Source organism: Pleurodeles waltl, chromosome 1_1 (assembly GCF_031143425.1).
Source record: "Pleurodeles waltl isolate 20211129_DDA chromosome 1_1, aPleWal1.hap1.20221129, whole genome shotgun sequence".
NCBI lineage: Eukaryota > Metazoa > Chordata > Amphibia > Caudata > Salamandridae > Pleurodeles > Pleurodeles waltl.
This window is the reverse complement of record NC_090436.1, coordinates 382,221,138-382,243,245: the sequence shown is the minus strand read 5'-3', so window position 1 is coordinate 382,243,245 and position 22,108 is coordinate 382,221,138. Positions and strand designations below refer to the sequence as shown.

The 22,108-nt window shown below is 45.2% G+C and overlaps 1 protein-coding gene across 2 annotated transcripts in view; it reads right to left on the bottom strand.

The window, feature by feature from the left end:
- The window catches only part of CDK7 (cyclin dependent kinase 7), a 210,639-nt gene that overhangs the window by 146,243 nt on the left and 42,288 nt on the right, over positions 1-22,108 (bottom strand). For both annotated transcript variants that reach the window (XM_069223135.1, XM_069223141.1), the window contains 2 exons: positions 6,347-6,380; positions 5,337-5,404 (listed from right to left, as the gene is read on the bottom strand). In XM_069223135.1, coding sequence (XP_069079236.1) covers positions 5,337-5,404; positions 6,347-6,380 — 102 coding nt within the window. The remainder of the gene's footprint in view (positions 1-5,336; positions 5,405-6,346; positions 6,381-22,108) is intronic.

Genomic DNA, 22,108 nt, shown 5'->3' with positions numbered 1-22,108 from the left:
GTTTCCCAGATATACCACGCCTTGGTCACCAACACTGCTTGTTCCCTGGAGGTGCTCCGCCAGAGGTGGGAGGGATGGGTGGGTCCAATGGAAGAGGTGGACTGGGACGAGGCACTGATGGCCCAGCGTACCCTAACAATGGCTACCCGCTTACGATTAATACAGACCTACTACCTCCACACAGCTTACCTTACACCCCCCAAATTACATAAAGCGGGCCTCCAGCCCACAGCTGATTGCCCCTGATGTATGAATCCCGCAGCCGATTTCTTTTACATGGTATGGGCATGCCCGGTCATAGCGACCTACTGGAGAGCGGTCTTGCAAGAAGTCCCTGGAGTCTTACAGGAAGATATAGGGAGGGCGCCACTGCCTCTCCTGCTGGGGATCATGGGAGACACTGGGTTGAGAAGATCGGATCGAACCTTCCTTGGGGTGGCATGCATGGTGGCCAAGAGGGACATAATGGCCAACTGGAAGGCCAGGGGTGCACCGGCATTGACTAAATGGAGGCGAGGGGTGGATTGGTGTGCGCAACGTGAAAAACTTGTTTATGAGGCCAGAGGATGCCCGAACAAATATAACAAGGTATGGGGGAAGTGGGAGGCCGCAGCATGTACCCCTCCTACAATACCGAAAGGCACTACATCAGAGAGGGTCGATACGGACCCTCCTCCCCCTCCCCCTCCCCCTAACTAATCGGTATGTGGCATCCACAGGGTTATTTTAACAAGGCGGCGTATAACCTTCATTTATAATGTGTTACCTGGGACAATGGGTTTGACCACTATTAGGTGCCCGTTGGCACCTTGTTAAATGTATGTATCATCGTCTTATTTCTCTGCAAAATCAATCAAATTTCTGTATCAAAAAAACACTAAAATGGTCAACCCACGTCCAAACTACTATTGGCAACTCAGAAGGGGCTACCAATTCAATTTTGTGTATAGTGGAGATACAGTCATAGATTCTCCAGTTCCATCGAAAATGCCTCCCAAGCAAAGGTGGGAAGCCAGATCTCATACGGAGCAGAGTTGTGGGGGCTCCACAGATCAAGAGAATGCATAGGACGTTGCGAGACAGTTTTGAAAACTGCTCAAATTACCAGCAAGCTTCCTGTCTGCACTTGCTAGTAAACACATTTAGGAACTCCTACAACCCAGAGGTTTCTGGGTAAATGCCTACATCGTGAGAAAGAGGGCATGGAACACTTTATGTTGGTTTGCAGCTACTGTTGCAAGCTCAGGTCCAACATGATGGCAAAGATCCTACGTAAGAAGCAGCCTGGCAATAGAGCAGACCAAATATTCTTATTACTAAATTACCTTATGAGCTCTGCGAACAGGTTTATATCTAAGGCTTAGCCGGGACATTCGTACAAAACTTCCGAATGTGTAATGAGTTTATTTTTTGTATCCATCTTTCTTAATTATTGTTCTGATAATTGTCTGGCCTGTTTGTTCTGATCTACTGCTTTATGTCTTGGTCTTATCGGACCTTCTTTATATCTCTAATCTTGTACATATAGGGTTTTAGTCTTGCTTTTAATCCACTTTAATTTCTATATATTTTTTTAATTTGTCTGTGCAAAAAGGCAACTATATTTTGTACTATGGGTCGAAAGCACTTTAATAAATATCAAATATCTCTGTGTAAAGGAGAGGCTGCTTTCCAACGGTAGATCCGTGCTCTTTAAATAGATCCATTAAAATTAAAGTAACATTATTGTTGTCTTGTTTTCATTTGACCATTCCCAGCCTACATACTTCAACAGAGCATATAAGGCCGAATATAATTACAAATCAGGATACTCTCATAAACACATCACTCCCCATGACTTGCATGCACAATTCACAGTCTACTACCAGAACATCTCATACCAGATTACTCTCTACTTTGTATTCTCTCCTCTACCCTCCAACTGACATTCACCCTCCTTGTGTCCTCACAAGTCACTACATCAATCATGGAGGACACTCTATGAATCAAATGTGTTAATCTAAGATACACTTCACCCTTGGCCCATCCAGGCTAGACTATCAAACCTCTTGTTATCACTTCAGAGATTCTCTGGTTTAACCTTTCAACTTCATTATCTGCTCACATTTGGGGGTTACCCACTGTGCTACATATCTGCCATAGTCTTGTTTAACTAAAACATCCTGGTGCTGACCACTCCTCATCTTCAAACTACCGTCATATATTCCAGTTACTTTTCTTCGCCAAACTATAGGAATGCTTCGGCATCAATTGCTATACCGGACATATCCTCTCATAATGTAGCAAATCTCCTCCAATTAGGTTTTCATGCCGGCCACTCGATCGAAGCTGTTCTCGCGCGCATACAGCCAACTTCATCATTTTTGCTCCTCCACAATTAATCATCATATGTCTTAAAAAAAAAAATATGTATACTGTGTTTGATACTGTTGATAATCCTAGTAAGTTTTTCTCCCACAACACCCTAAGTGAGATTTAAGCTGGTGTTAAAAAAATTAACTTCTGCTCTTGTTTCAAGGGGAAATCCGCACCTTGTCAAAACTTGTAGTTATGGATTACATGGCAGTGAGACAATCTGCAGTATAGATTTTTCTATGTGGTATCTACACAGTAATTGAGACATGGGAGCATTTCAAGTCGACCTGAGCATCCTTTGTTTCCATTTCTGAAATACAGGATTTTGGAGAAGCACGTTCGAATGGAGAACAGTCTTGTGGGGTTGGAGTTGTGATTGCAGTCAGAAAACTTGTATAGGTTACAATATAATGACAGAGAGAAAGCAGGAAAATCTGGTTTGAGAAGAGTGGAGTGTATCAAGTTATTCTTAAAGGAGAATCACTTTAATTCACAGTTTTAACAATTTGCTTCTAACCAGCACCATTCCTCGTAGGTCTAACCTGAAAGTTAAACTGGAAGCTGTGTGGTTTCTATCTTCACAAGTAAAAGCACTATCATACACATACTGGTAGTGGATCAAATGCTATACTCCACTGATTCTAAACAGGGGGAGCCTGTGAAAGACTGCCATTCATGGGGAAAATCTTCCCAAATGCAGCAAGGAGTGGAAGCGGTTTTTAGCCTCAAGACTGGTGTGGTCCATCCGAGACCCCAGTAAGGATCAGACTAAAATTTATGGAGCCTGTGATTACTGCACCTGTGGTGAAAGTTGAGAGCCAAGACTCCACCAGATCATCACAGAAGTTAACCCACCTGCTTGCAATCTTTCTCCCTCTCCAAGCATTCCCCTTGCAACCTGTGCATCACCATCAGAGAGCAGTCTGGTGGGTTAAATTCCCTTGACATGAAATGTATAACTCAATTTGGTTTGACTCCCACCAGCCTTAAATCCCTATGGTCGCAACAACTGATGTGCTGATCCACTATTAATAACATGAAGGCTCCTGCAGTGGCACAATATAAACTTTTCAGATTATGCAGGTATGGTAATTAGAGCTACTGGACTTAAACTTCTGTGTTGACCTAGTTTTTGGAAAAAGGATTCACCATATTTTCAAACTCTAGTTCTCTAATGCTACAATGATAGACAGTTAGCCAGTGTGGCGATGTCACAGAGAAGTCAAACACAATGGAGCGTCCTGCAGAAATGGAGAACTCATAAAAATGTGCAAAAATGCAGTGCAGACAGTTCCAAGATAACATACTATATTCCATATGATAAAGTGTTGACCGGGGGGAGGGGGGGGGGGGGGGGACTTTTCACTCAGTACTCCAACCCGCAACTGCTGTGCTAGACATTTTCCTCCTTCTACCTACTACTGTCTTTCTGCCACATTATTTGAACTCTACACCATATCATCTACATACCCTCTTCAAATGACCCTCATGAGTTCAGTTTATTTATTAGTGTACAGTTAATTAAAACCATTGTACAAACACTAAAACCAATAGTTAAAACACACAATTCTCAATAACTTACAGTGTAAGATTGCAAAGGTTAAAGTTCTGCTGTCCATAAAAACTATTCCATGAACAATAAAAATACAGCCCAGATTTAAAGCTATGGTCTAGAGAAGTGGGAGTGGCCTTATAACAAGCACGCAATTAGTACACACTCAGTAACTTTCAGTGTAAGATTGCAAGGATTAAGGTGCTGCTATTCATAAAAACATTCCATTAACAATACAATCCAGATTTAAGACTTACGAGCAGTTTGAATCTGAAAAAAAACTAAAGTGCTGAAGTCCCAAAATAAAATAAGCATCTCAATGCCTATTATGAAGGTGCAAAAGTGCAGAACAATACGCTTTAAGCAAAAATCCCTTCTATTATAACCATAATGCCCTGTAGCCCTTTCACAATCTTCCTCACAGCAAGTTGTGGGCCTTAAGTGAACGGTCAAGGGAAGCAGAAGTGGACTTCTAACATGCACACAATTGAAACTCAATCCTCCCCATCTCCCATCACTCGTTCTTCAAGGGCCCATAAAAGATTAGTAACAAAAAAAAAAAAAAAAAAAAAAGACATTCCCATAAATATTACAAAAGTGTCCATAAAAACAGTTACAAGTGCACAGCTACCTTATCGTGCGTATATATTCTGTATCCGTGAGCACTGAGAGCCTGTCTCCACGTTTGTCTCAAAATTTCACCAGTCTACAACCAAGTTGTACATTTCCCATTAAACCTGGCCATAATTGCCAGTCTGCACCTGCATAGCCCTCTCTGAAACCAAGCTGGCCGAAGGAGAGCTTTCCAGTCTGCTGCATCGCCGTGCAGAAACATATCTGGTGGGACATCGTTTTCGGGACTAGCCGGCAAAGAACAGACATATTGCCTTGTTTCAATAGGGGGGTGGGCGGGAGATTCACGTGCGCAGGTAGGCATACTGTACTTCAAGAAGGCCGTTTTAAATTTGTGGTCTAACCGCTATACCCAGGTAAGGCTGTGGGGCGAGTCTTTCGTATGATGTCAAAATAAGTCAAGCATGGTTCCTCTTTGCAAGGGCTTCTTTGTCCATCACCTGTGAATAAGTATTAACGCTTATATTCTTTGTCCATCACCTGTGAATAAGTATTATCGCTTATATTGGTTGTCCGCTTGTCTTGTTGATACAAGCTCAGGTGATCCCATTGATTTGTTAGACCCAATGTTGTCAGAGAGGACTGCAAATAAAGCCGGGAGGGAGAGCTGGGCTGCTCACTGATTTCCGCTCAAAGGAAGGAGCTTATAGTGTACCTTGACTTGCTAGCTTAGGTTTGTGACAGTCTAATAAATGCCCCATTTCTCTCAAGTTGAGACTGGGATTGTTTCAATTTGCCAAGGGGATAACATTAATTTTGTGAGTTTTGTCCAGCTTTTATTTAGCTTATTACTTACCCCAATAATATTTGGATGATTTAGCTCCTGCAACAATTTAATCTCTCTTAGCGCTGTCCGGTTAATTCCTGTAATGGTATAAATCAGTAGTTAAATAAAATGTTAAAAAGACATATGAGGTGTATATGCAAGCTACCAAAATCATTTGTACGCGCTCATGTGTAAAGAAAAAAAGAAAGCTAGTATTAAACTATACCACAAACAGTACATAAAATATAAACAGCAAAACTTGAATTTCGCAAATAATTTTCAACCTGTAATAGATGGCTTGGCACTTTATCAGCAAAGTCATGCAAGACATATGCAAAGGTAATCATTTTTAACATTAACATGGAGTGACATTACTACAGAAACAAATCAAACTTGAGTGATTTTTATGTGCAACATAGAAACAAACTAGAATGCAGCATGATTCTAACAATCTTTAAAACTAAATTTATTCTATCAGATTACTATACATTTTCTTTTGCAGGATGATTTTAAATCTTCTGAATCCCTGTGGTTATTTACACCACTAATCAGATCTCTCACCGACAATGACAAAATGTCCTGCCACACCAAGATGCAGTATTGAGTTGAGCAACAGTGGTAAACAGAAGAAAGGTTTGTTTAATAAATCTTTTTTTTTAAACTATAGCAACATTTATTAGCTACAATCAGAGCTACTCTTTCCTTTAACTGCCACCACATGGCATGTGATGAAGGGACTTAGTGTATAAATCAGAATACAGCACCACTGTACCATCTCTCAGGGATAGTGATGGGATGCGTGTGGTAAATATTGTGCAAAGCTAGGAGAATGCGGAACTCTGTAATGGGCCTACATACTTGGGCTCACAATCACATCCTTAATGCCAGAGGAAAGTCATAATCTTTAGAATGTCACAGAGAACCAAGCATAATATACAAATTGCAAAGGCCAATTCTGTTTCAGTGGCCACCATGGGAAACCAAGTTGAATAAAACAATATAATATAATTAGAAGATTGTGATGGATGTGAAGCACTTACCGTCTTTAGCCTCTGATCTATGTCCCAGCTTAATCTGTAACACAACACATTTTGGTTACACAGGATTAATTTTGTTAAATAATAATTTCAATTTCTGAAAAACACATTCCTATGTTGCACTTTGCACAATTGCATCTAGTTTAACTGCGTCTTATCTCATCACTGTAAATATAAATTTATTTTAAGGTTTTGTGTACGCCTCATCATTTACAGTCAGAAAAGGGAGCGACAAAATGCTACAAGGACGTTCTACCAAACCAGGCAATAAAATAACTCCTCCTCACACACAGTCAAGATACACAGAACTCAAGAGTGTCACATTTGCAAATTTCATAAGACTTCCTACGAATGGACTTTCATTTGCATACTCACTTGGCTAACTGCCTTAAGAATTCATCTGGATATAGATTTCTCAACAGTAACTGAGTAAACATGTTGAGGGCCATAACTATATATATATATATATATATATATATATATATATATAAGCTGCTAACATTTGTAAGTAGTAACATAAGGTCACAAACATGAAACCTGTGAAACAATCTCCTCACAAAAGATCACTATATCCACAGAAAGAGGACAGAGGTTTAAAATGCCTAGGATGAAAACAATAAAGCACCACAACAAAAGTGTCCTCCTTCCTGGGCGCCAACTTTTCTTTACTGGAAGAGGTCTAAATAGGATCTGCAGAAAAGGCATGCATTAAATGAGCCCTCCTAATACATGCAAAAGGAACTAGAAATGCCATCCAAGAGAAGCAACTTGAGAAGGCATGCATCGTGGTGTTCAAAAGGAGAATCTATCAGTAATTGTAATTGTAATCGTATTTATATAGCGCTTACTACCCCTGACGAGGCGTCGAAGCGCTTTTCGATGAGTAGCACGCTACTCCGGTACCCAACAAGAATTAGTGATGGATTAGTATAATTTAATAAGGAGTACAGTTTTAGTATTTTTATTAGTTAATTTGAGTTGCGGATATGAGAGTTTGTTAGTTAGATTGACGGTAGTAATGGAGGGGTGGAGGAGGAAAGAAATCCAGAAGTGTTAATTGGGAGTTTATCCTTCATTTGCTCAATCCAAAGGCTTGAGATGAATAAAAGGGGGGCGGAGGGGAAAGAGGATGTGGAAGGGTTAGGGAGAGCATAGTAGCAGGGTGAGATGAATGCAGGAGAATTTAGTAGGGTTGTGTGGGAGGTCACAGAGGTAGAGTGAGGTTTGGTGAGTTAGATGTGGGGGTGGAGGGATGAGCTTAGGCAGAGATATTTAGGAGATGGAAGTGGTCGAAGGGATTTGGGATGAGTCCGAGGGAGAATGGAGGATAGTTTGATAGAGACATGACATAAGAGCGATGAGTAGATAAGTGTGATAAAAAGAGAGCAGAAATTCATAGAAACATGCCAGGCACAGAAACAACATATACACATATATATATATATTTATACACACACACACACGACTATACACACACATCTGCACATACAATACATAATTAGAAACATGGGTAAAAATACTTAGTCGTCCATCCATCATCCTGGTAAAAAGGCGGGAACTCCCCCACCTACCTCGAGGGTGGACGGGGCGTGGCCCAGCGGGCGGAGCCCACAGGTGCTCCACAAAGGGAGAAACCCTCCACTCTGTGTCTCCAGCAGAGGAAGACAGAAACCGCGCGTCCCAGTCTGACACAGACCACGCTCCAGCACATCATCAGCTCACCTCCAGGAAGGATTCCAGATCCCCTCCGCCATGGGATCTCTGAGCGCACAGCCCCGCCCCGCCCCATCCCTGCTAAGCCCAAGAGCCAGGGTGGGCGGTCCTTTCCAGAAGGTGAGCTTGAACCGCGGCATCTGCCGCGTCCACATTGTACACTAGGGTACGTGATGGGCCACGGGGGCAAAAACGTCTTCAGCAACCTTGTGTGCCCCTGGCAATGTCATTGCCACTAGTGCGTCCCCGCGGAGATGTCCTCGCGCCCCTGCGCATCAACGACGCACCACGCGAGTCGGCGGCAAACGCAGTGGGGGTCGCCTTGGAAAGCTGTCCATCATTCTGGCAAGAGGTGGGAATTCCCCTACCTACTTCGAGGGTTGACGGGGCGTGGCTCAGCGGGCGGAGCTTACAGGTGCTTCATAAAGGGAGAACCTTCTACTCTGTGTCTCCAGGAGAGGAAGATAGAAACCGCGCGTCACAGTCAGATACAGATTACGCTCCAGTACATCATCAGTTCACCTCCAGGAAGGATTCTGGATCTTCCTCTGCTATGGGATCTCTGAGCGCACAGCCTTGCTTTATCTTTGCCAAGCCTGAGAGTTAGGGTGGCTTGTCCTTCCCAGAAGCTGAGCTTCGACTGCGGCACCTGCTACGTTTATATTGGTAAGTGCTTCCTTTGAGGTTTAGTTTCTGTAAAATGAGCATCGTGGCCTACACAACCGGAGTATTTTCTACGAGTATGTCAGTAAGCGTTACCTAGCATGTTTTATATACCCTGTTTATATTGTACACTAGGGGTACGTGATGGGCCACGGGGTAAACGTCTCCAGCAACCTTGTGTGCCTTTGGCAATGTTATTGTTACTAGTGCGTCTTTGTGGAGATGTCCTCGTGCTTCTGCGCATCAACAACACACCACCGGAATCGGCGGTAAAACGCAGTGGGGTCGTTTTTGGAAAGCTGTCCGTCATCCTGGCAAGAGGCGGGAATTCCCTACCTACTTCGAGGGTGGACGGGGCGTGGCTCAGCGGGCGGAGCTTACAGGTGCTTCATAAAGGGAGAACCTTCTACTCTGTGTCTCCAGGAGAGGAAGATAGAAACCGCGCGTCACAGTCAGATACAGACCACGCTCCAGCACACCATCAGTTCACCTCCAGGAAGGAATCCAGATCTTCCTCTGCTATGGGATCTCTGAGCGCACAGCCGTGCTTCATCCTTGCCAAGCCCAAGAGCCAGGGTGGCTTGTCCTTTCCAGAGGCTGAGCTTCGACTGCGGCACCTGCTACGTTTATACTGGTAAGTGCTTCCTGTTGAGGTTTAGTTTCTGTAAAATGAGCATCGTGGCCTACACAACCGGAGTATTTTTTACGAGTATGTCAGTAAGCATTACCTAGCATGTTTTATACACCCTGTTTATATTGTACACTAGGGGTACGTGATGGGCCACGGGGTGAACGTCTCCAGCAACCTTGTGTGCCTTTGGCAATGTTATTGTTATTAGTGTGTCTCTGTGGAGATGTCCTCGTGCTTCTGTGCATCAACAACGCACCACCGGAATCGGCGGTAAACGCAGTGGGGTCGTTTTGGAAAGCGGTCCGTCATCCTGGTAAAAAGACGGGAATTCCTTTACCTACATTCGAGGGTGGTCGGGGCGTGGCTCAGCGGGCGGAGCTTACAGGTGCTTCATAAAGGGAGACCTTCTACTCTGTGTCTCCAGGAGAGGAAGATAGAACCCGCGCGTCACAGTCAGATACAGATTACGCTCTTAGTACATCATCAGTTCACCTCCAGGAAGGATTCTGGATCTTTTTATTGCTATGGGATCTCTGAGCGCACAGCCTTGCTTTATCTTTGCCAAGCCCGAGAGTTAGGGTGGCTTGTCCTTTCCAGAATCTGGGCTTCAACTGGGGCACCTGCTACGTTTATATTGGTAAGTGTTTCCTGTTGAGGTTTAGTTTCTGTAAAAATGAGCATCGTGACCGAACCAACCGGAGTATTTTCTACGAGTATGTCAGTAAGCGTTACCTAGCATGTTTTTATACGCCCCGTTTATATTGTACACTAGGGGTACCTGATGGGCCACGGGGTAAACGTCTCCAGCAGCCTTGTGTGCCTTTGGCAATGTTATTGTTACTAGTGTGTCTCTGTGGAGATGTCCTCGTGCTTCTGTGCATCAACAACGCACCACCGGAATCGGCGGTAAACGCAGTGGGGTCGTTTTGGAAAGCTGTCCGTCATCTTGGTAAAAGGCGGGAATTCCTTTACCTACTTCGAGGGTGGACGGGGCGTGGCTCAGCGGGCGGAGCTTACAGGTGCTTCATAAAGGGAGAACCTTCTACTCTGTGTCTCCAGGAGAGGGAGATAGAACCTGTGCGTCACAGTCAGATACAGATTACGCTCTAGTACATCATCAGTTCACCTCCAGGAAGGATTCTAGATCTTTTTCTGCTATGGGATCTCTGGGCGCACAGCCTTGCTTTAGTTTCCAAAGAAACTATAAATCAATAGAAATATACATATAATCTGAAGAAAAAAAAATTATCCCCATAGGCATATGCAGTTCATAGTTGTTTGAAAAAGGTGGTTATGAAGGAAAGAGCCAACTCTTGAGTAGTTTCCTGAAAACAAGAAAGTTATCTGTGGCTCTTATAGTTGGGGGTAATGAATTCCATAGTTTCGCTGCTTGGACGGAGAAGGATGTACCACCTACAGTCTTTTTCTTGTATGGTGGTGTTCTAAGGCGGGGTGCCAGTCTTGAGCGGAGGGTTCTTTGTTGGATGTATTTGGTAATTTTTTTTCTGATGAAAAGCGGTCCTGTTCCATGTATAGCTTTGTGGGTGATACAAAGCAGCTTGAAAGTGCATCTTCTGGCAACGGGTAGCCAGTGTAGTGCTCTCAAGGCAGGGGAGATGTGGGCTTGCGGCTTTATATGTAGTAGTAGCCTGGCTGCGGAATTCTGGATACGTTGTAGTTTTTTCATAACAGATAGAGATGATCCATGGTAGAGGCTATTGGCATAATCCAGTTTGGATAATACAAGTGAGATAGTAGCTTGCACCTTGTGTGGAAATCCGAGGTGAGGGAAAATGCGTCGTAAAGTCTTTAAGGTGATGAAGCTTGTGCGTGCTAATTTGTCTACTTGGGCATTCAAAGTTAGTTTGGAATCCATGGTGATTCCTAGGTTTTTCACTTCCTTGGATAATTGAGGAGGTGGTCCGAGATCGTCAGGCCAGCCGCACAGAGGGTCATAATGTTTCCAGTCACCACATGCGAGTATTTCAGTTTTGGAGGTATTTAGTTTGAGATGGCTCCAGGTCATCCACTGATCAACGGCTCTGAGGCAACTGAAGATTTGAGAGTTTTCAATGTTTTTGGGGTCTTCTAATTGAAGTAGTATTTGTGTGTCATCTGCATAGTTGTAGCATGTGAGATGGAAATCATTGATCAGTTCTGGTAAAGATATCATGTAGATGTTAAAAAGCAAAGGTGAGATGATTGACCCTTGGGGGACCCCTGTTTTTGTGAGGTAGGGTTCGGATGAGAAGGGGGGTGAGTGGATGATATTTGTTCTTTTTTGGAGATAGGAAGTAATCCAGTCGAGCGCAATCCCTTGTATGCCGGCTTCGTGGAGTCTTTGAGTTAGGGTGTCATGGTCAACTGTATCAAAGGCAGCTGAGAGGTCCAAGAGAAGTAGTGCAGCAACTCCATTTCGGTCAACTGTGTTTTTAAGATCGTCCCAGATTGCCATGAGTGCCGATTCAGTGCTTCTTCCTGGGCGGAATCCAGTTTGGAAGTCTGAAAGTATAGAGTTGTCTTCAATGAATTGTGACATCTGGGCGAATGCTGCTCTTTCTATCAATTTGCCCAGGAAAGGTCCATTTGTGATAGGTCTGTAGTTGTTTGGGTCTTGCGGGTCTAGATTTGTTTTCTTTAATAATGGTCGTATGTATGACTTTTTCAGGTCTGTAGGAAAAGTTCCTGAAGTTAAAGAGTTGTTGATGATTCTTCTTACAGGTGTGGCAGCGGAAGTAGATAGCAGGATGTTCTTGAAGATCTGTGATGGGCAAGGGTCAGAAGGGCAACCAGAAGGTCTGCTTGCTTTGACCAAATCCATAAATTCATCCTGGGATATTTGTTTGAAGGACTGTAGAGGTTGGGATGGTTTATTCTTAAAGGGTATTTTAGTAAAGGGGTTGGTGCTGATGGTTTTCTTCTGTTTTAAATAGGAGTCCAGTGTGTCTGCCTTGGTTGTGTAGTGAGTTGCCAATTTGTTTGTGAAATCTTGAGTGGTGGGATGACTTCCTTCCATGCATGTGGGTTTTCGAAATTCATTGAGAATTTTGTAAAATTCCTTGGTTGTAGATTGAGCATTTAGAATTCTGTCTGAGTAGTATCTTTTTTTAGCTTTTTTGATTGATGATTTGTATATCCTGTTAAGTTTGTGTAGCTGCAGTTTGTCTTGACTGTTGTTTGTTTTGAGCCAGGTCCGCTGCAACTTTCTGATTTGTTTTTTAATCTTTTTAAGTTCTGTGTTTCTCCAAGGTGTTGGTTTTCTTTTGTCATGTTTAGTTTTTTTGAGTGGTATTAGGACATCAAAAGCTTCCTGTAGCCACTCATAAAGTTTAGGTACAGAATTGATTGTATCTAGATCTGTCTTTGCTGTTAGTTGTGTTTCTAAGTGATCCAAATTGAGTTTTCTCCATGGTCGATAGGTGTATGTATGTAGGTGGTTGTGGGGTGTGTTGATTTGTGGAGTTGTCTGTCGGAAAGTTATCAGATGGTGGTCTGACCAGGTGGTTGGTGTGATGCTATGAATAGTAACAAGTTCAGGCTTAGCAAAAATGACATCTAGGATGTGACCAGCGATGTGTGTGGGATTGTGTACAATCTGATGTAGATTCAATGTGAGTAGGCCAGTGGTGATAGCTTTTGGATGGGGCATATTGGGTTTGTCAAACCAAATGTTTAGATCCCCAAGAATGCATAGATTGGAGTATAGTGTAATAAGGTTTGAGACTATGTCAAGAAAGGCATCTGGGAAAGTGGAGTTGTTAGGTGGAGGTCTGTAAAGGAGGAGAAAGTTATAGGTGGAAGTTGGAGTAGGGTGGCATCTGGTAAGGAGGGCTTCACAACCTTGTATGGAGATGTTGTCTGTTTTACTGAGGTTTATTGCCTGTTTGAATATAATAGCTAGTCCACCTCCTCTCTTGCCTATACGGTTTTGTGTGATGGTTTGATAGCCTGGAGGAAGGGCTTCGTGCAATACTGGTGCCATGTCATCTCCCAACCAGGTTTCCGTAATGAATAGTAAGTCAGGTTGTGGGTCTGTGAGCAGGTTGTAGATGTGGTGCTTGTTTTTTGAGAGTGATCGAGCATTTATGAGCTGGCAGTTTAGATAGGGTGTGTTAGTGGTAGTGTTGTTTTGTTTAGTAGAAGGGTAAGTAGTATAATGTGAGCTTGAAGCAGGAGTGTTGCTAGTTGTGTTGACTGTTTGAGGCTCACAATAGTCTTGCTTTTCAACATAGTGTTCCTCTTCCAGCAGGTTAAGGAGGCATTTTGTTGGGTCTGTGTGTGTGGGTGGTGAACTTGGTGGCTGAGAGAGCCATGAGGAGTGTAGTGTTTTTTGTAGGGTAGTTTTATTATGAAACAAACAAGGGGATGCGAGGTTGCTATGAGTGGCATGTTTTTTATTATGTTTGCGTTTGTTTAGTGTGGAAGGAGTATGGGTTAGGGGTGGGGGAGGAGCATGTGGATCATGATGTAAGGCTCTAAATTGTGCAATGGAGGAGAGGCGACTGAATGAAGGTTGCAGGGATGGGGTGCTTGTGGTAGGTGTTTGTGAAGAGTGGGGGGGTAGGGGTGGAGATAGGGTGGAATTTGTATCCTGTGTGTAGTCTTGGGGGTGAGAGTGGGTATGATGAAGAGTGTAATGTAAGTTTGTGTTGCTTTGATGTGCTGATGTTTGTGGTTGGTATTGTTTTTGTGGAATAATGAGAGGGGTTATTGGTGTAGTTGTTTTTGGTGAGGGACTTGTATGCGAGTTAGTGCTGTTAAGTGGAATTTGAGTGTTAGATGGGGTGTTGATGTGTTTTGGAGATGAATGTATGAGGTGTATATGAGGTGATGGATGTGTGTCAGGGAGATAAGTATTAGTTGAGATTACTGGAAGAGGTAATGTGTGGTGGAGTGAAATGTGGGAATTGTATGGTTGTGTGTAATTGGTGAGCAGAGGGGAAGAGTGTGTGTAGATGATGTGTTTGAAGGCAGGGTTTGGGCATTGTTATGAGTTCAGGCGGTCTGTGTGAAGCGAACAGCGGATAGTGTTTTTGGTTAGTATGTGTAGAGAGTGTGTATCTGGGAGACTGAAACTGAGAGAGTTGTATGTTGTAGTTTTGTATTGTGTGGGCGGTGGCAGGTAGTGTTAGTGAGAGGGGATAGAGTAGTGTTTGCTGTGAGTATGAAGGTGTTTGACTGTAATAGTTATGGGGTGTATGTGTATATGTGTTGTATGTAGGGTATTGTGTTGGGTGGTGGGGCAATGCATTATGTCTGTAATCAGTTTGTGATGCATGAATTGGATATCTTTGCGGATAATGTGTTTGCATGTTGAGGGATGTGTTGGGGCAGAAACCATTTCTGGTGGAATGAGAATGGGAATTGGGCAGCATTTCTGGCCCTAGTCCCTACCTGTCCCGAACAGACCCAAACGAACGAGTTACTTACCTTCGGTAACGACTTTTCTGGTGGATACATTAGCTACCTGTGGATTCCTCACCTCATGAATACTCCCATGGCGCCAGCATTCGACGGAAATCTTCTTACTAGTCTCTGCACGTCGACGAGGACGTCACTGTCGCCCACGCGACGCCGTCTGACGTCATACAGGCAATAAGAGGTCCTCGACGACGTGCAGACGTCAGTACCAATCATTTTTTACGTGCATGAGAACAACCAGGCAATGCAATGAAAGAGCAAGGCAACATCCATTATATTGTAAAAATACACCACATTGTATGAATAACTGTAAATCTTTTTATGTACATATATATATATATAAACTCTCTCTTTTAAAATATATACACACACCAAGTATATACATAAAGATATATACATATATATATATATATATATATATATATATAAATATATTATATATACATCTATTGCACCCTCAAAGACCAAGAGGAGCGCACTCAAGGATTACTTGGTAAGACCAGAAAGGCAACGGGGAGGCGGGTGGGACCGTGAGGAATCCACAGGTAGCTAATGTATCCACCAGAAAAGTCGTTACCGAAGGTAAGTAACTCGTTCTTCTGATGGATACAACTACCTGTGGATTCCTCACCTCATGAATAGAGTCCCAAAGCAGTACCACGCCCGGCGGTGGGTGCCTAAATGGTCAAACCAAGAAATCCTGCAGCACTGACCGTGCAAAATGGCCGTCCCTTCTAACCTCAGAATCCAAACAGTAATGTTTTGCAAAAGTGTGAAGGGACGACCAAGTTGCGGCCTTGCAGATGTCGACCACAGGAACACCTCTGGCCAAGGCCGAAGTGGCCGACTTAGCTCTGGTGGAATGAGCTCTAATGCCCTCAGGAGGATCCTTCTTTGCCAAAGAGTAACATATTTTAATGCAAAGAACAACCCACCTGGATAGTGTTCTCTTGTGGACTGCCTTTCCTCTCCTCTTGCCCACGTATCCAATAAACAGCTGATCCTCCAGCCTGAAATCCTTTGTTCTATCGATAAAGAAGCTCAACGCTCTCTTTGGGTCCAGACGGTGCAGTCTTTCTTCCTCTTTGGAAGGATGAGGCGGAGGATAGAACGTGGACAAAGTAATTGCCTGAGCCAAATGGAAGGGTGAAACAACCTTCGGGAGGAAAGCAGCCTTGGTCCTCAACACCACCTTATCCCCATAAAAAGTTGTATAAGGGGGTTTTACTGATAAGGCCTGCAACTCACTCACTCTCCTTGCTGATGTTATAGCTATCAGGAAGACTGTTTTTAAAACCAAATACCTCAAGGGGCAAGAATGCATAGGTTCAAAAGGGGACCCCATAAGGAAAGTCAGGACTAAGGACAAATCCCATTGCGGCATAACGAATGGCTTTGGAGGATATTGATTTAGAAGACCTTTCAAGAATCTGATAACAATAGGGGATTTAAATAAAGATGGTTGGTCTGGAAGACATAAGAAGGCTGACAAGGCCGATAAATAACCTTTAATGGTAGCCACTGCACAACCTTTCTGCGCCAGAGATAGAGCAAAAGACAAAACGTCCGATAGATGAGCATGCAAAGGATCAATCTGCCTCTCTCCACACCACGCAACAAATTTAGACCACCTATTAGCGTAGATAGATTTAGTGGAGTGTCGCCTGGCCGCTAATATAACATCCACTACCTCAGGCGGGAGAGAGAAGGAACTCAGGTTGCCCCGTTCAATCTCCAGGCATGTAGGTGCAGACTCTGGAGGTTGGGGTGTAGAACCTGCCCCTGCGACTGCGAGAGGAGGTCTGCCCTGAAAGGGAGACGGAGCGGCGGGCACATTGAGAGTTGGAGAAGGTCGGAGTACCACACCCTCCTTGGCCAATCCGGAGCTATTAAGATTACTAGAGCCCGGTCTTGGCGAATCTTCCTCAATACTCGAGGAATCAAGGGTATGGGAGGAAACGCGTAAAGCAACTGGCCGCACCAGGTCATTTGAAACGCGTCCCCCAACGCTTCCTGCATCGGATACTGAAGGCTGCAGAACAACGGACAATGCGCGTTCTCTCGAGTGGCGAACAGATCTACCCGAGGAAACCCCCACCTCTGGAAGATTAAACGGACTTGATCTGGATGGAGACGCCACTCGTGGTCTGCCGAGAAGTGGCGACTGAGACTGTCCGCACGCACGTTCAAAACTCCGGCCAGATGGTTTGCTATCAAGCAAATCCGATGGTCCTTTGCCCAGGACCATAGTCGAAGAGCTTCTCTGCAGAGAAGGTACGACCCTACTCCTCCCTGCTTGTTTATGTACCACATCGTGGTAGTATTGTCCGTTAGGACCTGTACCGACTGACCACGAAGGGAAGGGAGGAAGGCCTTGAGAGCCAGACGTACAGCCCGTAATTCTAACAGATTGATGTGAAAAATCTGTTCCTCTGGAGACCAAAGACCTTTGATCTCCAGATCCCCCAGATGAGCTCCCCACCCTAGAGTGGAAGCATCCGTTATGACTGTGGCCACTGGTGGCGACTGCTGGAACGGCTTTCCTTGCGAAAGATTGTTGCTTACAATCCACCACTTCAAATCCACAGCAGCATCTCTGGAGATCTTGACAGTACCCTCTAGATCCCCTCTGTGTTGAGACCACTGCCTTCGGAGGCACCACTGAAGAGCCCTCATGTGCCAGCGAGCATGCGTGACCAACAGAATGCAGGAGGCAAAAAGACCGAGCAGACGAAGGACCTTGAGGACTGGAACTACCGCTCCATTTCGAAACATTGGAACCAAATCCTGAATATCTTGAATCCGCTGAGGCGGAGGAAAGGCCCGACCCAATGTTGTATCCAGTACTGCCCCTATGAACAGGAGGCGCTGAGAGGGCTCTAGGTGAGATTTGTGCTCGTTCACCGAAAAACCCAGGTCGAACAACAACTGGGTTGTTGACTGCAGATGACGCAACACAAGCTCCGGGGACTTGGCTTTGATCAACCAGTCGTCCAAGTAAGGGAATACTGCTATCCCCTTCCTTCTGAGCTCTGCCGCAACCACCGACATCACCTTCGTGAAGACTCGAGGTGCTGAAGTAAGACCAAACGGAAGGACCGCAAACTGATAGTGTTGCGATCCCACCACAAACCGGAGATACTTCCTGTGTGACTTGAGTATCAGGATATGAAAGTAAGCATCCTGCAAGTCGACAGACACCATCCAGTCTTCCATGTTCAACGCCAAAAGCACCTGTGCTAGGGTCAGCATCTTGAACTTTTCCTGCTTGAGGAACCAATTCAAGATCCTCAGGTCCAGAATTGGTCTCAAACGACCATCCTTCTTGGGAATCAGGAAATACCTTGAGTAAACTCCTTGACCCCTTTCCTGCTCCGGGACCAACTCCACCGCGCCCTTTAAAAGGAGGACTTCTACCTCCTGTTCTAGCAACAGGAGGTGTTCTTGTGAACAATACGAAGGGCGGGGCAGGATGAGGGGCGGAAACTCCCGAAAAGGAAGGGTGTAGCCTTTTCCCACAACACTGAGAACCCAATTGTCCGACGTAACAGTCTCCCATTTGGTGAGAAAATGCTGTAATCTTCCCCCTACAGGAGAGGCGTGAGATGGAAATGGTGGAAGCCTAAGGCTGCTTCCCCTGCTGCACCCCGCCAGAGGATGAGGAAGAGGCAGAGTGCTGCTGAGAGGCTCCTCTGGTGCGGACCCTACCTCTCCCCCTAAAAGATCTATAGGGATGGGAAGAGGCAGGTTGCTGATATCTTCCCCGAAAGGAAGAGGAGGAAGAGCCACGCCCAAATCCACGAAACCTCCTGAAAAATCTGGAAGAGGCCGTGGAAGAAGGAGCTTGGAGCCCTAACGACTTAGCCGTGGCCCTGCTTTCCTTAAAACGTTCCAAGGCCGAATCAGCCTTAGCCCCAAACAGTTTGTCCCCATCAAACGGGAGATCCAACAATGTGGACTGTACATCAGCCGAAAAGCCCGAGTTACGGAGCCAGGCCTGTCTCCTTGCCACCACAGTTGTGCCCATTGCTCTGGCTACCGAGTCGGTGGTATCCAGTCCCGTCTGGATAATTTGGGTCGCAGCAGCCTGGGCATTTGAGACAAGATCCAAAAGACCCTGGGGAAGCTCTGTAAACGAAGAGGAGATGTCATCCATCAGAGCATGAATATGCCTCCCCAGGATACAGGTTGCATTGGTGGCTTTTAATGCCAGACTGCAGGACGAAAAAATCTTCGACTGCGCCTCTAGCTTCTTTGAATCTCTGTCCCCAGGCACCGTCGGAAAAGAACCAGGCGCTGACTTGGACGAACAGGAGGCCTGCACCACCAAGCTCTCCGGCGTAGGGTGCCTGGACAGAAAACCAGGATCAGTTGGAGCCGCCCGATACCTCCTGGCCGCGGCTCTGTGAACTGCTGGGGAAGATGCCGGCCTCTTCCACACCTCTAAAACCGGATCCAGCAGAGCGTCATTAAAAGGTAACAGAGGCTCCGCCGCGGCTGAGGCCGGATGTAACACCTCTGTCAAAAGGTTTTGTTTCGCCTCCACCACCGGCAAAGGCAGGTCCAAAAAACTAGCTGCCTTCCGTACCACTGCATGAAAGGAAGCAGCCTCCTCAGTATATTCCCCCGGGGACGAAAGGTCCCACTCAGGGGAAGTGTCCAGCCCACTGGCCGACTCCAGTCCACGCAGCCCATCACCCGAGTCCTCTAGCTCTCCTTCCTCTAGGGCTCGTTGGTACTCCTGCTCTTCTAGTACCCGGAGAGCACGTCTCCTTGAATGCAGTCGTTGCTCAATCCGCGGAGTCGACAATGCCTCCGCCGAAGTCGGAGATCGGCGCCGATCTTCCGAAGCCACCGACGCCGCATCCGGCGCCACAGGTAACTTCGGCGCCGACTGAAGAGCAGTTGAAACGGATGGACCCACCGGAGTCACAGGCCGAAATCTCGACGTCGACGGGATGGAAATCCCTGGGGCCAATCCTTCCGAAGCCACCGGAGCGGCCACCGGCGCCGACACTGGCGCCGAGCCCACGTTCCCAAACGGGAGAAAGGGCATAAAGGGTGCCGGCCGAAGAGGCGCAGGATCACCCAAAGAAAAGGCCAAAGGCCCAGCCGGAGCACCCCCTGGAGCCATCTGTTGGAAGATGGCATACATCGCATTCAAGAATGCGGAACTATCGGCTCCAGGGGTGGGAAAAGCCGGATACTGGGGTGCCTGTCTCGGAGGCGACCCCGACGCCGGCCTCGGTGTCTGCGCCGGAGAAAACACTTGAGGCTCCAATACCTCAATCACCGACGCCTGTCCAGGTGAAGTTGGAGACGCCGGAGAAGGCAACGGCGTCGAAGGATGCGGCGTAACCGTGGGGCTGACCTCCCATGTTCTTCGGCGCCGATCCGGAGACCTGGAACGAGCCTCCCTTGAATGACGCCGAGATTCTCTACGGCGCCGGGAGTCTCGATGACGCCGATGTCTTGGAGAAGACTTCTTGTGATGCTTCTCCTTTGACATGGCCATAAACAGCTTCGCCTCACGTTCTTTAAGAGCCTTTGGATTCATGTGCTGACATGAATCACAAGTCGAGACGTCGTGGTCGGAGCTCAAACACCAAAGGCAATCGGAATGAGGATCCGTCACCGACATCTTGCCTCCACACTCACGACAAGGCTTAAATCCAGACTTTCTCTGCGACATTATTTCCACAGCGAAAGACTACGCAGCAAGATATACACTGTAACCGCAAGAGTAACAGTTGCTCCCTCGAAGATAACCGTTTCGAATGCACGGAAAAACTCGGGCTTTTTAAGGCAAAAAAGACAGGGGGGCAGACAGCTTTTAAGCACAATTTAAATCACACAAACAGATTTAAAAAAAAAACAGTCTCCTAAAACCACACTCTGAAAGATCTATGTAGTCTTTTTACTAAGAATAGGGGTGAAAAAAAGGGGGGCAGGGGGGGGGCGAGCCACTAAACTAGCAAGGGAATTCACACAGTCACAGCAAAAAACGATTTTGAAACAAACACCACTTTAAAAGAGGCCAAGCTGCCTGGAAAACACAGAGAGTTCACAGTAAAACAAACACTGTTTGAACAATTAATACTATTTGACTAGAAAATATCTTTGGGCTCCTTACCTAGGTCTCTTTGCAATCCTTGAACACTGGGCTGTATCAGGACACAGGAGAGAATGCACAGAGGAACACAAAATGGAGGTGCCTGTCTTTGGCCTTCCCTCCACAAACTTAAGGACCAGTAATGCCAGGACAAGGTTTACCTGACATGCATTAGTGGAGTTCTAGCAGCACGAAGTGGGAGATTTAAGCTGTCACAAAGGGGTAATATTCAGTGTGTAAACTTACGTTTCAAACCTATTTCACTCTAGTAAGGAAAAAGCAATTTGACCGAAACATCCTTTTGAATCAATAAATGGATCCCGAAATCACAAAAAAGGAAGCAAATGTTAAAACAAAAGCAGTCGGGACCTGAACGCCAGCAGGGGCATAGAGGCACTGAACAGGTTATATTATGTATGGGATAAAGTACACCCTGGCATACATGATAAGGATATTTTAAGTCAACAAGCAGTTCCATAACCATATGGGGAAATGAGGCAGAAAGCCAAGTTCCTTTGCAAAGTCAATGGAACTCTTTCCCATAAACCACTTAAATCCTTGGTGTGTAGTTCTTTCATATGAAAGAGTGAGCATGTTTGCAAACATGAAGAATAAAAATAAAACCTCTAGAGCAAAATTAAACCAATCAAAAGCCTGTTAGATATTTGTGTCAAACTGTTATTAGAACAGTTCAATACAAGTCAGTTTAAGAAAATAAACTGCTGTAGCTCGGTATGTGTAGAACCATGCAGAAAGATTCTAGCTTTTCTCTATCTAAGGAGTGCAAAAAATAAACACTCTCTATCTTTGTCATTCTAAGTTATTGAAAAAGAGCAGAAGAAGGAAAAAAAAAAATAATAATAATAAACATGCTGTATTCGTGGCTTTAAACGCCTGCCTCAATGTTTCTCTGCCAGCTGACCTACCTTTCACCTTAGCTGCTGGCCGATAAGTTTAATCATCGAGTCCTGATGCCTTTTCTATATAAATCAACGGGGGGCAATTATAAGGAAATTAGAGACTGCAGTATATACAGGGATTACAGAATTCCCATGTATTATTTCAGCAATAAACCACTACATCGGAAGGCAGGAAATACAGGCATATGAACTCCACTGCATCTGAGGATCTAATACAGTTTCAAAAAGTGACCTAGAAAGCAACAAATTTAGAAAATAGTAATTTTGTTGTTCAATTACAGCTGAAGAGAAGAGAGGGCATTTAT